Here is a 17015-nt window from a genome sequence, read left to right on the forward strand (position 1 = left end):
ATTAAAGGCTTTCTTTCGATGGGCAGCTGCAGTCCGAGTGCTTCTCATACGTGGGATACTTGAGCTTGAATATATACATATCAAACAAGAAGGTTACCCACATGAAGATGCCGCTACGAAGAGTTAAATGCCTTTATTTGAGATTTTCAGGACAGCAGGTAAGAGTCAACTCTTCATGATCCGAGGCCTAACGCATTTCGAACAGCTGGTGTTCTTGATCACGGGCAAATAAACAGAGAGTAGCAGGCATTATGTGGAACACTCTTATAAGGGTTTGAAGACCCGCCTCTGTGGGCATATGCTGCAGAGCATTCTGGTATTCGTAGTTCCTCACCTTTCCCCCGATATGGGTGCCGTCACAGTCTGCGCTATATTTCAGTAATTCCACAGTGGGTGAGAATGGAACTGGAAACACTGTGGTAATGTTCGTAAACAAAGTCTCAAAGCAGACCCTCCGCTCAACAGCGCTTGGTGCTCCCAAGCACCTAATCTGCATAATATGCAGCGGGCATCTTCGCGGCCGAGCAAAGCCGCTAAACATCAAACAAGAAGGTTGCCCCACATGAAGATGCCACTACGAAGAGTTAAATGCCTTTATTTGAGATTTTCAGCACAGCAGGTAAGAGTCGCACTCTTCATGATCCGAGGCCCAACGCATTTCGAACAACTGGTGTTCTTGATCAAGGGTAAATAAACAGAGAGTGGCAGGCATGATGGGGAACTCCCTTATAAGTGTTTGAAGACCCCCCTCTGTGGGCGTATGCTGCAGAGCATTCTGGTATACGTAGTTCCTCACCTTTCCCCAGATATGGGTGCCGTCTCAGTCTGTACTACATTTCAGTAATTACACAGTGGGTGAGAATGGAACTGGAAACACTGCGGTACTGTTCGTAAAAAAAGTCTCAAAGCGGCCCCTCTGCTCAACAGTGCTTGGTGCTCCCAAACGCCTGATCTGCATATTATGCAGCAGGTAACAAGAAGGTTGCCCCCACATGAAGATGCCGCTACGAAGAGTTAAATGCCTTTTTTTGAGATTTTCAGCTTAGCAGGTAAGAGTCCCACTCTTCATGATCCGAGGCCCAACACATAGCGGGACGCTGTTTAATACTTGAAATTACCTTCTCTCACAAGCGCCACCGTTGAGGAGATTTCTGCCGTGAGGAGATTTCCTTTTTGTGCCACAGACTGCCGGGACCCTTGCTGGCCAATACTCCCGCCTGTCACACCCCTTGCCGCCTCTTGACCTCCTCCTCTGAAGGCGTGTGCTGCGCACTGCCTACCACAACATCCAACAGGCAGCGGGTTCCTGCCAGAGGAGTGGACTGGGTGGAGCCAACCACACTACAAAATCGGAGCGGGGCTCCCGCAGCGTGGGACGCCGTTTAATACTTGAAATTACCTTCTCTCACAAGCGCCACCATTGAGAATATTTCTGCCGGAAGGAGATTTCTTTTTTGTGCCACAGACTGCCGGGAGCCTTGCTGGCCAATACTCCCACCTGCCAAACCCCTTGCCGCCTCTTGCCCATCTCCTCTGAAGGCGTGGGCCGCGCACTGCCTACCACAACACCCAACAGGCAGTGCGGTCCCGCGAGAGGAGTGGAGGGGGTGGAGCCAACCGCACTACAAAATCGGAGCGGGGCTCCCGCTGCGTGGGACGCTGTTTAATACTTGAAATTACCTTCTTTCACAAGCGCCACCGTTGAGGATATTTCTGCTGGGAGGAGATTTCCTTTTAGTGCCACAGAGTGCCGGGACCTTTGCTGGCCAATATTCCCGCCTGCCAAACCCCTTGCCGCCTCTTGCCCTTCTCCTCTGAAGGTGTGGGCCACGCACTGCCTACCACAACATCCAACAGGCAGCGCGGTCCCGCGAGAGGAGTGGAGGGGGTGGAGCCAACCGCACTACAAAATCGGAGTGGGGTTCCGCGGCGCGGGACAGGCGTGGGCTCACCCGGGAAAAGCCCGGGCCAAGGGCGAGCCCGTCCTTGCCCGTCTGTGTCCGTTTGAGGCTGGGCTGGGCCCATTCTCTTGGTGTCCAAATTGTCGATCTTGGCAAGAATATACTAACAAGGACAGATCCATTTAATACTGTTAATGATCAAAGTTAATTGAGTCCGTTTTATAATTTTCTCTTCATGTTTGGCAGGACGAGTAACGATTGCATAAGATAAACTGATTGTATAGCATCTGAGCATGCTTAGGGAAAATTACTAACGCAGGGAGGTGTTTCTATCGCATATTTCAAATAGATTAGAATATCAACTTTGATTTTTATCCACTTAAATAGCACTGGTAGCTTCCAATATGGGCAAAAGGAAACTACCCAGCCCCAAGTCTATCTCCAGCAAAAGAGCCCATATTGAGTCCCAACGAACCTTACTGGGCTATCTTACAGGAGCTATGGGGGCATTGGACAAACAAATTAGCTCGGTGGTAGAATCTCTTGAAGTTGGTTCTACAAGGGTAAAAGACGATTTGGAATGCTCTGAGGTCCAAGTAAATTCAAGACAACCGACCAAGAAAAAGAATTCCTCTAACAGGTGCATCCAGCATATTGCGGACGGTATCGCCCCTACCGACTCAGATTCCTCGCGCAACACCCCCAAAAGAAGCACAAAACTCCCATATCTGATGAGAATATTTCTGCCCACAAAAACTCAATCAATACTGGCCGACAATTTGTCTAGAAACCACTCCCATTAAAGCAAATTCAACAGAAATTGGAAAGAAAAAAGTGGTCCAAGAAAACAGTCCATTAAAGATAGAACTGGGAATAGGAACAATTCTAATCCACATACTGACAATATAAAGACCCTAACCATATTGATTGAAAGGTTGGACCTCTATCTGAGAGTCAGGTTAGACCAAATGGACCTGAGACTAACCTCTATCGAAGAACAACTAGCGAGTGCTAAGAAACAACATGATCCTAGATCTCTTTTACCCGGATCGGGAACCCCACATTTTGGTCCTAAACCGATAACCGGGGCCCCTGTCTCCCACACTGAACCCCTCTCACAGCTTCGGGACAAAGACTCACTTTCACTAGTAGCTCCCGCTCTTAATTCTTTGACATGTAAAACAACAAGAGAGCGGTTTCAAAATCCCGAAAAAATATCTCCATTAAAAACCACCAATCCGAGAGGAGGATCGGGCCTGAAACAAGATCCAAAGACCACCTAGGCTCAACTATTCGTTCCCTTCGCTCATATCCACTCCATCATCCTGCTCTCAACAAGCCTGATTGGGAATATCCGGCTCCTAACGATCATCTAGACTTAACTCCAGCAGCCACACCGCATATTATTGTGCTGGTAAATGTCCAAAAAAAGGAAACTCTGGCTCTAGAAGGTTAGGAAACACTCAGAAGCAAGGCTCTTTACTGGTTGAGTAAGAAAACGGGTCTAAACAAACCTCTGTTTAGAGAATTTAAGATGGCTAGAAGGGTTCAGTCTGTGGGTTTGCGTGGGAAATTTTTCCCCGGAGATTTAATCGTCCTGACCTTCAGATCGCCTCAGTTGGTCAGCAGAATTTTACAAGAGAGTGGGAGCCAAGTTTTAGATATAGGCGAAATTAATATCCTGTCACTTGGCTTTTTTTATCCTCCACCAAACAGGACCCATATGGCCCGGGGCGGGGGGGGGGGGGGGGTAAAAATCTACAATCACAAACTCAGCATTTTGTTTATGACATCAAAATATATAATAGATTTAACTTGCTCTCAGGATTGGAAGACACTGATTGACTGGTTCTCAATCCCTAAATCCCAGTGAAAATCATGACCCTTCGAGCTGCGACAAACACAATCAAGAGTCTCAAAAAAACATTCTAAACGGCTGACAGAGGCAAATTTCACTGAAAGCGACATGCACTCTTTCACTGAACATCATACAAATATGGTAGAAGACCAGGGGATGGATACGATCAATACTCAAGTTGCAGCACTCAGCAATATTAAGAGTAGTGTCCAAGTAGACCCTGCTCTTTTGATCCCCGCACCTGAGAGTCCTGGAGACAAGCCTCTGATTACTATCCTTTATTGGAACATTGCAGGCCAGCGATCAAAGGCAGGAAACGACACCTGGTTTAACTTTGTGACATTTTTTAACATTCTCTGTTTCCAAGAGACGTGGGCAACTACTGTAACCCATATAGAGGGTTATAAAACATATTTCTCCCCTGCGCTACCATCACCGTCTGGAAGAGCGAAAGGTGGTCTTTCCATCTATGTCTCAAATTTGGTGAAAATCAAGGAGATCATCACAGTTAAACTAGAACCTAATTTTCAAATACTAAGTCTCCGCCTGAATAAAGTCGATCATTTCCTCCTGGTAAACCTTTACAATAACTTACCTCAGGGAGAACTGCTAACAGTAATACAAACTATTTGTTCCCCCTCCAAGAAATAATTAATCAGATAACTAAAGATGCTATAATTGTTTGGGGAGGCAATTTTAACCCACGACTGTGCAGGAATAGTGATCAGAATATCTGTGACCTTACGGATGAGAATGAACACTCAATAACTTATTTTTCCCATACAAGGATAGGGGATTGTTTAAATGAAACCATTTTCGGTCTAGGTCTAGGTCTGGCCAGTAATATGTTAAATCCTTTGGCCAGCCTTATTCCAACCTTTAATGGTAGAGGAAGATCGAGTACAATAGACTTTGTTTTTATTTCTTGTAAGGCGGAACCACGAATTACGAAGTGTATGACTCACGATAATGCTATGAGCGACCACCACCCTAAAAGTCTTACCATATCGCTTCTACAGAAACTAGATAGACATAATATAGCCGGGACTTTAGACCAAAACACATTGACTCTAGACAGGTCAAACGGGTTCTCACTTAAATGGGATAAAGTGGATCCTGTAGCTATTACTACAAATGTATTTGAAGTAGCTCGAACAGCGATTGAAAAATGTCTTGATTCCGCTACTTCTGATGAAGAAGTCCTGACTAACTTTTGAACTGTTACCAAAACAATAAAATAAGTCCTTTTTGTTAAACTAAAAGACAGAAAGCCTGAAAAAAAAGGTTGGTTTAATAGTACGTGTACAAAAGCACATTCAAAACTGAAAGTTGCACTACAAAAAGCAGAACGGGACGCCCAAGAAATTACCACTCTTAGAAAGGAGTATAATCAAGCCATAAAATGTAGGAAATCAGAACTGAAAAACGAATTGTGGGATCAACTCCATAAAAGCTGTACCCTAAGGGACAGCGCTGCCTTTTAGGCAGTCATTAAATCTCCTTTTCTTTCTGATTCTAGAGATACCCCCAAAATTGACTTGGCGATTGATGAATCGACCTGGGTTCACCATTTTGCCCGCATTTTTGGCCTCTCTTCCAATGGACATGAGTTCGCTAAATGCCAGGATAAGACTAACCCAGAACCCATTAAAACTCTCTATCCCATAGTCCGTGACATTACCCATGCTGAAGTGGTTCTCGCACTGAAGGCCCGTGATCAAGAACACCAGCTGCTCGAAACGCATTGGGCCTCGGATCATGAAGAGTGGGACTCTTACCTGCTGTGCTGAAAATCTCAAATAAAGGCATTTAACTCTTTGAGACTTTGTTTACGAACAGTACCGCAGTGTTTCCGGTACCATTCTCACCCACTGTGGAATTACTGAAATACAGTACAGACTGTGACACCACCCATATTGGGGGAAAGGTGAAGAAACTATGAATACCAGAATGCTCTGCAGCATACGCCCACAGAGGCGGGTCTTCAAACACTTATAAGGTTGTTCCCCATCATGCCTGACACTCTCTGTTTATTTACCCATGATCAAGAACACCAGCTGTTCGAAACGCGTTGGGCCTCGGATCATTAAGAGTGGGACTCTTACCTGCTGTGCTGAAAATCTCAAATAAAGGCATTTGACTCTTCGTAGCGGCATCTTCATGTGAGGCAACCTTCTTGTTTGATGTTTAGCGGCTTTGCTTTGTCGCGAAGATGCCAGCTGCCTTTTATGCAGATCAGGCGTTTGGGAGCACCAATCGCTGTTGAGCGGACGGGCTGCTTTGAGACTTTGTTTACGAACAGTACCACAATGTTTCCAGTTCCAGTCTCACCCACTGTGGAATTACTGAAATATAGTATAGACTGTGACGGCACCCATATCGGGGGAAAGGTGAGGAACTACGAATACCAGAATGCTCTGTAGCATACGCCCACAGAGGCGGGTCTTCAAACACTTATAAGGGTGTTCCCCATCATGCCTGCCACTCTCTGTTTATTTGCCCGTGAACAAGAACACCAGCTGTTCGAAACGCGTTGGGCCTCGGATCATGAAGAGTTGGACTCTTACCTGCTGTGCTGAAAATCTCAAATAAAGGCATTTAACTCTTCATAGCAGCATCTTCATGTGGGGCAACCTTCTTGCCTGATATTATATACAGAAAAACGAAACCTCCTCCAAGAGATGGGCACAGACACCAGTGTGTATTACTCTGTTTTTATTACAGTTATGTCCGCATGACCAGTTTCGGCCAGTCCTGGCCTTGATCACATACGCGCTGCGAGAGTTAAACCTTCATTTATAGTCATCACGTGGTGCATAAACATAAAAAACATACTTGCCACATCTAATAATGCCCAATTCTAAACCGTACAGTTCCAGTAAATATAGAGAATAATGTCAGTACTAGCTTACATATTACATAAAGTGCATTGTGGGTCAAATATCAGGAATAATTGGGTAAGTAATCTCCACCCAAAGGCTAACACCAAGGACTCAATGTATCGTTGAGGAAATGTTATACTGGATGAATCCATAATGTCAATCTTGCATTATGACATCTTCCGCCAGACAATAATCAAAATACATCACAGTATAAATACATAAACATGTGAATAAATAAATATGGGATATATAAGTATATTACCATGTGAAATACATAAATAGATATCTATTGTGGGAGTATATCTAAAGTATTGATAAGCATGCATTGGTATAATTCAAACCTCAAGCTAGTGCTTGCAATTGATCTTGCAATGTTAATTTGGCTATATAACTGGATAAAACCATGAAATAAAAGATCAAAGGGATGTTGTGATATCAAGTTACAATAACTTCTCATAGTATACAGCATATCAAACACCCAAATAAGAGGTTGAGGAGACACCATATTATCAATGTAAAACACCTACATATCAACCCCATTATAGCAGCCATGTTCCCTGCATCCCCACTATATATAATACCTCTGTATATTAACTGCAACATATATACCCACAAAAAAGTGCATAAATAAACATAATTAGTAACGGAAAAGTAGCAGCAAAATGAATAAAACCTCAAATGTTATACTGAATGCATGCATCTCGAAATGCCTTTGTGAATTAGGTCTACTGTTTCTAACTTTTTAGAAAGAATACCAGAATGCTCTGCAGCATACGCCCACAGAGGCGGGTCTTCAAACACTTATAAGGGTGTTTCCCATCATGCCTGCCACTCTCTGTTTATTTGCCCGTGATCAAGAACACCAGCTGTTCGAAAACGCGTTGGGCCTCGGATCATGAAGAGTGGGACTCTTACCTGCTGTGCTGAAAATCTCAAATAAAGGCATTTAACTCTTCGTAGCGGCATCTTAATGTGTGGCAACCTTCTTGTTTGATGTTTAGCGGCTTTGCTCGGCCGAGAAGATGCCCGCTGCATATTATGCAGATCAGGCGTTTGGGAGCACCAATCGCTGTTGAGCAGAGGGGCCGCTTTGAGACTTTGTTTATGAACAGTACTGCAGTGTTTCTAGTTCCAATTTCACCCACTGTGGAATTACTGAAATATGGTATAGACTGTGACGGCACCCATATCGGGGGAAAGGTGAGGAACTACGAACGCCATATTATCAATGTAAAACACCTACATATCAACCCCAGCATAGCAGCCATGTTCCCTGCTTCCCCACTACAGATAATACCTCTGTATATTAACTGCAACATATATACCCACAGAAAAGTGCATAAATGAACATAATTAGTAACAGAAAGTTAGCAGCAAAATGAATAAAACCTCAAATGTTATACTGAATGCATACATTTCGAAATGCCTTTGTGAATTAACACTACTGTTTCTAACTTTTTAGCAAGAACTTCTTTTTCTATTCTGCTGTGACTCCATTAGCAACCCTTGCCAGCCCACACCTTTTTCAAAACCTGCGGCATCAATTGCAAAGCAGTTACGACCAGCACCCTGGCTTATCTTGCAGACAAGCTCATCATATCTGGTGGTTTTTGGCACACCCACAGCCGGCAGGCATTTTTCATCTATGTACATTGGATCTCGGACAACATCCCCATTTCCATCAGATCAGTACTCCAATTTAGGAAAGAGTTGAAGATGCACCTCTCTAAAGAATACTACTTCAGAAGGCATTTGCAGGTCACAAACTAGTTAACTCTATTATCAATTGTTTACCTTATGCTTGTTTTTGACCCAGCGCTCCTCTGGCTTCTGCATAGGTTTGTAATATAGGAATATCCCATGCATACATGAATACATTCAACAATTTCAATGAAATATGTCACATCCTTTGTATGATAGAAGGAACCTTTTTTCAAAACACTGACATGTAAAACAATAACAACCTGCTTCATATGTTTCACACTGATGAAAATGATGTTATTGGGTATTTAGGTTAGCTGTCATCATTGCAAGCTACATTCTTCTCCATACATTTCGCTTACATTTGAGAGATATGTACCTTTGTGAATAAGGTGCTCCAGCACATCACAGTGACCATACTCTGCCGCCACTCCCAAAGGGGTCACTCCGTAGCCATTCCGCAGGTTCATGTCACCGCCATTCTTCAGAAGCAGAGCCATGATGTCTTTACGCCCTTGCTTGGCTGCTTCGTGCATTGCTGACCAGCGCTTTATGCATGGTTGGTTGACACTGCAGTTGTGTCTCATAAGGCTTGACACCATTTCATAACTTCCTATTCTTGTGGCTTGAAATATGTTGGATAAAAAAATATCATCCAGTATTAAATATTTCAAAATATTCATATGTTTAAAATGTAAATCTAAAATCACCGCAATTATGTCCATTTAATATCAACCATATTTATTTATTATGAACAGCCTCCACCTAATGGAAAGAAAAGAAACTGTAATCCTAATCTGTTTTGAAACTCATAAGAGCCACAGTGTAATATTTTCATAAAACAATATCCACAAAACACAGATGAAGCAACTGTGACCTGAATGGTGATATTGTTGGAGAATTGAGCAATCTACTGTGCCTTTCTGCGCATCTGGTCCCCTATGAGCATTCAAATTCCCTGTCCACCGCCCTCGCATCTCTGGACCGGTCATTTATGAGTATCCTTGACACTTTTGGGTTCCACTCCAAACTCTGGGTCACTTCAGACAAAACTATACTGCTAAACCTGTCAGCCTTAGGGTAGTCTTCCACCAAACGTATTGCCTTCACCCACTTATTTTGCTGCATTCGTTTTTGTTGACATTAGGATTCTATTACTAACCAGTGCTAAAGGGCCTGGTCTCTCTCCCTAAAACATGGTAAAATGTACTTACACCTAATTGGCATATTTAATTTACTTATGAGTCCTAGTAAAGTGGTATACTATATATCGAGGGCCTATAAATTAAATGCTACTAGTAGGCCTGTAGCACCTACTGTGCCATCCACTTAAGTAGCCCTTAAACACGTCCCAGGCCTGCCATTTTGACTGGGCAATATATAACTCCCCAGCCAAGCCAAGAACTCCCTCTTATTGCATATAAATCACCCCTAAGGTAAGCCCTAGTTAGCCCAATAAGGCAGGGTGCATTGTACTTAAAAGATTGGAGATGTACTTTTAGGTTTTACATGTCCTGGGATTGAAAAACTCCTAAATTCGTTTTTCACTACTATGAGGCATACTTTTCCCATAGGATAACATTAGGTTGCCTTATTACATCTAATAAGTGCTACATTTTGATTGAAACAGGTAAACATGTTTGGTGCCTGAGACAATGTGAATATAAATCCTCGCTAATGGTGAAGTCGGATTTGAAGTTACAAGTTTGAAAATGGAAATTTCAGAAAGCTGGCATTTTTCTGCTCTAATTATTTAATGCCTGTAGCCTGTTGCTGGGTCACAAGACTGAGTGTAGTTTGCAGTTGGACTTTGTTTATTCCTCTCAGACAGACCCACAATAGAGGGATTAGGGGTGCCTGGTTGGATCATCACTGACATGATGGCGAGTGGAGCTGGGTACAGCCCAACTTACAAGTGAATGGGTTATGCTCTATCTCATGGGTACTCACAAACTTTCTTACGGGGCCACATCTACAGTGTGGTTTGTGGCTGAGGGCTGCACCAGTGGAGGTGGGGTCAGAGGGGGAGGGGCGGGGCTAAAGCAAAAAAAATGTGACCATGAGGTTGAACACAGGTCCCTGCAGCAGACGCCTTCGTCCACTGAGCCACCAGACCCGGCATACACACATCTCTCTCTCTCTCTCTCTCTCTCTCTCTCTCTCTCACTCTCTCTCTCTCCCGCCTCTCCCTCCCCCTCTCCCTCTCTCTGTCTCCCTCTCTCTGTCTCCCTCCCTCTCCCGCCATAAGTCTCCCTCCGTCTGCCTCCCTCCGTCTGCCTCCCTCCGTCTAACTCCCTCCGTCTGCCTCCCTCCGTCTGCCTCCCTCCATTTGCCTCCCTCCGTCGCCCTCCCTCTGTCTCCCTCCGTCACCCTCCTCCCTCTGTCTCCCTCCGTCTCCCTCTCTCTCTCTGTCTCCCACTGTCTCCCTCTCTTTGTCTCCCTGTTTCCCTCTCTGTCTCCCTCTCTCTATCTCCCTCCCTCTGCCAACCTCTGTCTCTCTCCCTCTCCCTCCCTCTGTCTCCCTCCCTGTCTCCCTGTCTGAACTGGGCATTGTTTGTTCCAGAAGGATGCGTCTGTCCTTTTCCATTCATACTTTGTTAACACCATGTTAAAGGTGTGGCTGTGCCAGTGGATGCCTGCTACCACAAACTGAACACCCGGTGTGAAAAAAGCATGATAGACCACCAGTGGTCCTTTTACATGAAGACTGGCCTGTGAAAGCTTGTGCAAGTGATCAAGGATATGCTGAATATGGGGCCTTTCAGTTAACATCCTGTGAGGGCAACTTGTAAAATTCGACAAGTAAACATTTCGGAGACCACCTGTTTTTTTCTGGTAACTTGCACATAAAGCTGGCAATTGGGGTTCTTCTGTGGCATGGTCACATTTGCTTTGGCGATGTGTGGCTGATCTAGAACCAATGCACTCTCCTAAGATACAGTGTTGGGAAGAGATGTGTAGAACAGAGGGGTATCCAGAGGAGTTTGGGCGTATGGACCCGACCCTGTGCCGTGCCTCACCCAGTGCCTACATTTATCCTAAGAGAGAGGTGATGAGACACTTGAGCTACTCTCCAGTCAGGGAATCTCCCTCGTGCCTAACTCTGTAAATATCTTAGCTAATGACTCCTAAACAATAAAATAACTACAGCACTTTTTGAGATGTAAGATGAAAAAACTATTTCAATACTTGAAATGGGTAGGACGTCGTCAGCTTCAGAATGTATATGCACATGTGAGCCACACCGTGTGTGTTATTTAGAGATCTGGAATGAGATGTAAAGGCACAAATAAGACTAGCACAGCCTAGGGCTGAGACCATATTAACAATATGCCCAACGAGAATACTGGACAGATGGACCGAGCAGCAGTGGCAAAGGAAACCCGCCTGAGCAATAATCCCTACCCTAGTACGATACTGATGCATAGGGTCTGGGGCAGGCTGAGACTGCTTCCCCAGCATGCACACACAGCCGCACCAGAGCACTTCACAGGTTTTAAAAGGTCAATTACATGTTAAAGAGGCTTTGTTGTGTTTCACCTCTTAGCGCCCCTGCATCTCCACTCTGACAATCACTGGGAACCCCCCCCCACCCGGCCCCAACAAAGCACAGTCTCTCCGAGTTCGGGCGTTTGCTGACACAATTGTTGTTTTTATAAAAACACAGGTACAATGTCTGGAAGGTCTGCGGGCTGCCAAGGAAGGCTTGCCGGGCTGCTCTATCTTAACACAAAGGACTTGGTACCCCTGCAATGTTCATGCAGCCAGATTGAAGCCAGGGCAGGGGAGTCAGGAAACTTTAAGAATTTCAAATCGAATTCTCTAGAAATTTCTTCTACTTCAAAGAAGGCACCAGGTATGCAAATATGACCCTCAGACCCATTCTTTTGTTCACTTTCTCAACCTCTTCTAGAACTCTCAGAGGACTGCCTATTTCTGTGGCCTGCTGTGTACTTCAGAAGATTGATTTGCTGCACCTGGAATGACTGTTTTGTTGTGTGAAGACTGTCTTGAACCATCAGTGGGTGCCCTACTGCTTGAGCCCTGTTCTACTACTCGAACCCAGGATTACCTGTGTGACTCCAAAGGATAGTTGGTAAGCCTCCTGATCAGAGCCTCAGGGACAGAAAAGGCTCCAACCACTTTAAGCCCACACCTGGCCCCAATCTAAGTTTGTCCTAACCCCCGTCCCTAGAGGTGCCCCTCCACTCCTGGACCCTTGGTGGTGGTGTTAAAAGTGTCCTGACAGCCAAAATCCAAAACGTAGGACTTGTAAAATTTGGGATTAAAAACTGTTCTGAGAACCAAGAGGAGACAGGGACCAACCTGCTTGTCTATCCACCCAAGGTGCATCGCCGGTTGGCCTGACTTCGCAGAAGCTCCCACTACGTTCTTATCCACAGCAGCAAATCCTGTTCAGCAGTCCTTCCTCAGAGGGGTATCTGGCCTTTTAGAACTCTCGCTGGCTGCATCCTCCAGCATCGTCCCACTAGATATTTTCTACTTCCAAAAAAGAGACTAAGTCCGGACATACAAATCTTCACTTTAACTTCATCTAGTGGCTCCCTGAAAACAAAATTTCTTCCTTGGACATCGCCTGCAGTTTTATCCAGCTGAACTTTAACTTATCAGAAACATTTTCTCCACATTTTTTCTAAGTCCGAAGATAAGTGCCAACTGGGCTAAATCCATTTTTTATATTCGACTTGTGCTCCATCGCAGCCGTCTATATTTTTCGACTTTGCCCCGGTCTTGTGTGACCAGATGTCCGCGATTGGCTCTTTGATCTTTTAGGTGCTATATTTTTACTTGAACTTTAAAAATTCAGTACGCTGGCTCTACGGATTGAATTTTTGTCATTTTATGTCAAATAATTTAGTAAAATGTACCCTATTTTTCTAAACTGGTGTGGGATTTCTCTTGTGCTATTTTTCACTTTATTACTGTTTGTGTGCCTCATAAATACTTTACACATTGCCTCTAAGTTAAGGCGGACTAATTTTGTGCCATGCTACCAGATGGTTAAGCACAGGTTAATTTAGTGGCTTTTGTGGTTCACTCTCACAGGGATTGTGGCTATGGCTTAAGGAGGGTTAACGCCCCACTCAACCAAAAACTCAATTTATCACATAGAAAATTCCCTGTTTGCCCACTGGGTTGAACAGTGGAATGAGCACATAAGGATGGCATAACCGTGGTGGTTAAGGGCTTGCAATACTTGAGTATTTACATTTGTGCCATGATGACCCTGACCAAGGTGGATAGTCGTATCCCCCCTACTGACTGTGATGCAAGGCAACCTGCATCGATGGACCACACTAACCCTGTTTGCATTAGGGCATGTTGTGGTCCTTTAAATTATTACACAACAACATTCACATCCTTTTCTTCTACTCTTACTGCCTTCATATGTAATGGCACCCCCATTGTGTGACAGAAAATGCTGCAAATCAACATATGTTTGGGGGGTTGGCGATGACTTATTTGACATAGAACTAAGCCTTCAATTTACTGTTCCTCAATGACTGCATTCACAGCCCCAGAAAACAGGCTTGAATACTGGGTCATGGGCAAATACTCCCCCCTCCACTACATATATGAGGGCAAACCGCCACAGCACACTCCCCATTTTATCATAGCGGCTCTAAACAGTTGGAAATCATCATTTTGGGATCTCCATTGGCAGAGAGGACTAACTGGTGAAACTTCTTTTTGTCATGGTGCTCCTCCTGCCCCAGGTCTCATCTTTGCAGGGTATTCAATGATGGGATTCACTAGGTATCACCTCTCTGAGCCAGGTCATTGCCAGCGCTCTCATCAAATCATTTGCCAAATTGCAGAAGGAGTTTGGGTTCAAGCATGCTCTGTTTTAAAGATATCTGCAGTGTGGCACGCTCTCCAACTGATGCCACCCTAACTGACTATAGTTCACTTGAAGCAAATTTGACTAAGGCTCCCTTCCTGATCAGGGTCGTGTGTCTACTATAACATATAAGTCTTTGATATTTAACACCTCAGATTACTTTTCAGCACTATGGAAAAATGGGAGGGTGATCTCAGGATGTCGGATGATGTTGAATGGCCAATGGTCCTTTTTAGATCCCAGTACTTGGTGATTACTGTATGATTCCACCTGATCCATTTCAAATACATACACTGTATATTTAACAATTCAAAGAGGCTTTATTCGAGAATTTCTCATAAAAGCACAATACATATAAAAAATTTAAAACAGTATTAAATGGTTGCCTCGAACAAATAAAAGCAAGTACTTTACATAAAAAGCATACATATACATACAATATAAAATACAAACTACGTCAAGTAGATTCAATAAAACCATCCCAATGTAAGCAGTTACTCGGCTAACAATTTATGCCTAATGGACCAAGCCCACCCCATAAATTTTGCTACTGCTATGACCAGTGGCAAACAAGAACTAGTGCAAATGATTCTCGAGGCTACGATGCTACTGTTGGTACCTAAGTTTTTACATGCAGGTTTTAACCAAGTTTGTCTAGGGATGGCATATGCTTGACAGGCGAACAGAAAGTGTCTAATAGTCTCCTTTGCAGATCCACAAGCGGGGCAGGAAGTATTAGATGAACCCTGCCACCTACCAGTTAGGGACCAGAGCGGAAGAGCACCTGTCCTCAATTGACATAGAAGCTTCCTATCCCATGGCTTTGTTATATTGTCCCAATAAAGTTCATGGTCAGGAGAGATTTTAGATTCCAGATAGCATCCTTGCATAGATCTAGAGTCAGTATTTCTCCAGTCCCGCTCAGCCACATAGTCCCAATACAACTCCTTTACAGTAATTTTACTAGGAAAAAATGCACCTGGCGGGTTATCGCAAAGGGTTTGGAGACCCAGCAAACATAACAAGGATCTAAGGTCTTTTAACCATTTGATCCTATGGAAAGCTAAAAAGCCTTCAGCATAGTGCTTGAGTTCTGGAGTGGTCCAGAGTCGTCTCCAATACAAAATCGGGCGAAGCTTTGCCAAATCAACCACTGCCTTTCCGCCCAGCTCGTATCTAAGGGGGAGAAGGGGGGTACTTTTGGGAAGACCAGTAATTGCCCTAAAGAACTTGTTTTTTGGACCTCTCTAATGACTCAAGCTTTCCAAAACCCCACAATATTTAACAAACACAAACTGTGCCAAATTAATTGAGGGACATGTCCCATGTGCCTCCGATGATGCATGGCAGTGGGAAATTTTCTACACATTGTGTGGGGTTGCACTGTCCTTCGCCCCTTTTGAGATTCCTTTGAAGCAATGCTCAATGTTGTCACTGGCTGCGTGGTTGGGCTTGCTCCTAAAATGGTTCACTTTAATATGGTCAATGTAGAGGGATTTACACACGCAGAGCAGACCCTTGTGTAACAGGGCCTTCTGATAGGGAAAACAGACATAGCCCATCAGTGGCGACAGACTGCAGCTCCATCCAGGGGGCATGGAGAGTGGAGATGAACCTTTGCTGTTCAAGAGAAAAAACTATATTTGAAGCCAGTTCTGCCCCATGGGAATGGGTATGGAAATGAGAGGGGAGGGGGGGTGGCAGTGATTGTTTGACGATGCTTAATGTGCATATGTAGTTTTGTATGACTGATTGCTTTATGGAGGATAGGCGATAGGTTCTGTACTGGAAATGAAATATTTATATTGATATGACGTGGGCAATTTGCTAAATAAACACACCATAATTGTTTAATGTTAATGTGTTCTGTACTGGAAATAAAATATTTATATTGGTATGACGTGGGCAATTTGCTAAATAAACACACCATAATTGTTTATTGTTAATGTTAATGGTGTTTCATCATAAAACCCAAATATATATATATTTTTTTAAATTCCACGTCCACCAATAAAGATAGCCTTAGATTGGCTGCTAGAGCTCTCACCAAAGGTATAACATGAAATTGGCACCCCAGCACTTTTTGTTTATATTTTTTAATTAGATGGGTTTCTTCGAAATTGGTGTACCATTTAACATAAAATGCTGTTAACTATTTGCACTGGCTGCTCTCATGCAGCAAGTCACATGCTTACTGCTTGCATGTTAGTTGGCGCACTCACTTATTTTTGGATAGAAACAGACTCTGTGGCCCACATGGGTGGAGCCACAGAGTTTGATAGTATCAACGTGCCCGCTCCTTCCTCCCACAAGGGTGAGGCTCATATATGATTTACTCCTTTCTTTGTGCATGTGGGTGATGTGGAACAAGATGTTGTGCATGCTCTCATATGTTTGAATTATTGGGCTGTGTGGTTCCTGTACCATAAAGTTTAAAGTTTAGAATTTGTATAGCGCACTACTCACCCAGAGGGTCTCAAGGCGCTTGAGGGAGGGGGGGTACTTTACCAAGTTTTTAGTTGTTTTCTGAAGTGTTGTTAGGCCGGAACAGAGTCAGTGGACGGATCTCTGCGGTCCCACAACGCTTAGGCATGATCGCGAGTGCTGGATTGTCTGGATTGTCTGTAATTATCTCTGTGAGTATCTTTGCGAGGTGCTTTGCAGACATTCTCAAAATGATTGTCCCTGCCATACTTCCTACATCTTTGGCCTAGCGCAAGGCAAGTGTCCGTGTGAGGGAAGTCATATCCACAGCAATAGAATTTAAGTTGACTCTCCCGTTGTTTGTCAGTCCGACTGTGACTGGGACG

General features: G+C 44.1%; 1 protein-coding gene across 2 annotated transcripts in view; it reads right to left on the minus strand.

Moving 5' to 3' along the window:
* The window catches only part of LOC147662133 (ankyrin repeat and SOCS box protein 15-like), a 276030-nt gene that overhangs the window by 71470 nt on the left and 187545 nt on the right, over nt 1–17015 (minus strand). For both annotated transcript variants that reach the window (XM_086951086.1, XM_086951085.1), the window contains one exon: nt 8722–8967. In XM_086951086.1, coding sequence (XP_086807212.1) covers nt 8722–8967 — 246 coding nt within the window. The remainder of the gene's footprint in view (nt 1–8721; nt 8968–17015) is intronic.

Source organism: Lissotriton vulgaris, unplaced genomic scaffold (genome assembly GCF_964263255.1).
Source record: "Lissotriton vulgaris unplaced genomic scaffold, aLisVul1.2 SCAFFOLD_1499, whole genome shotgun sequence".
Taxonomy (NCBI): domain Eukaryota; kingdom Metazoa; phylum Chordata; class Amphibia; order Caudata; family Salamandridae; genus Lissotriton; species Lissotriton vulgaris.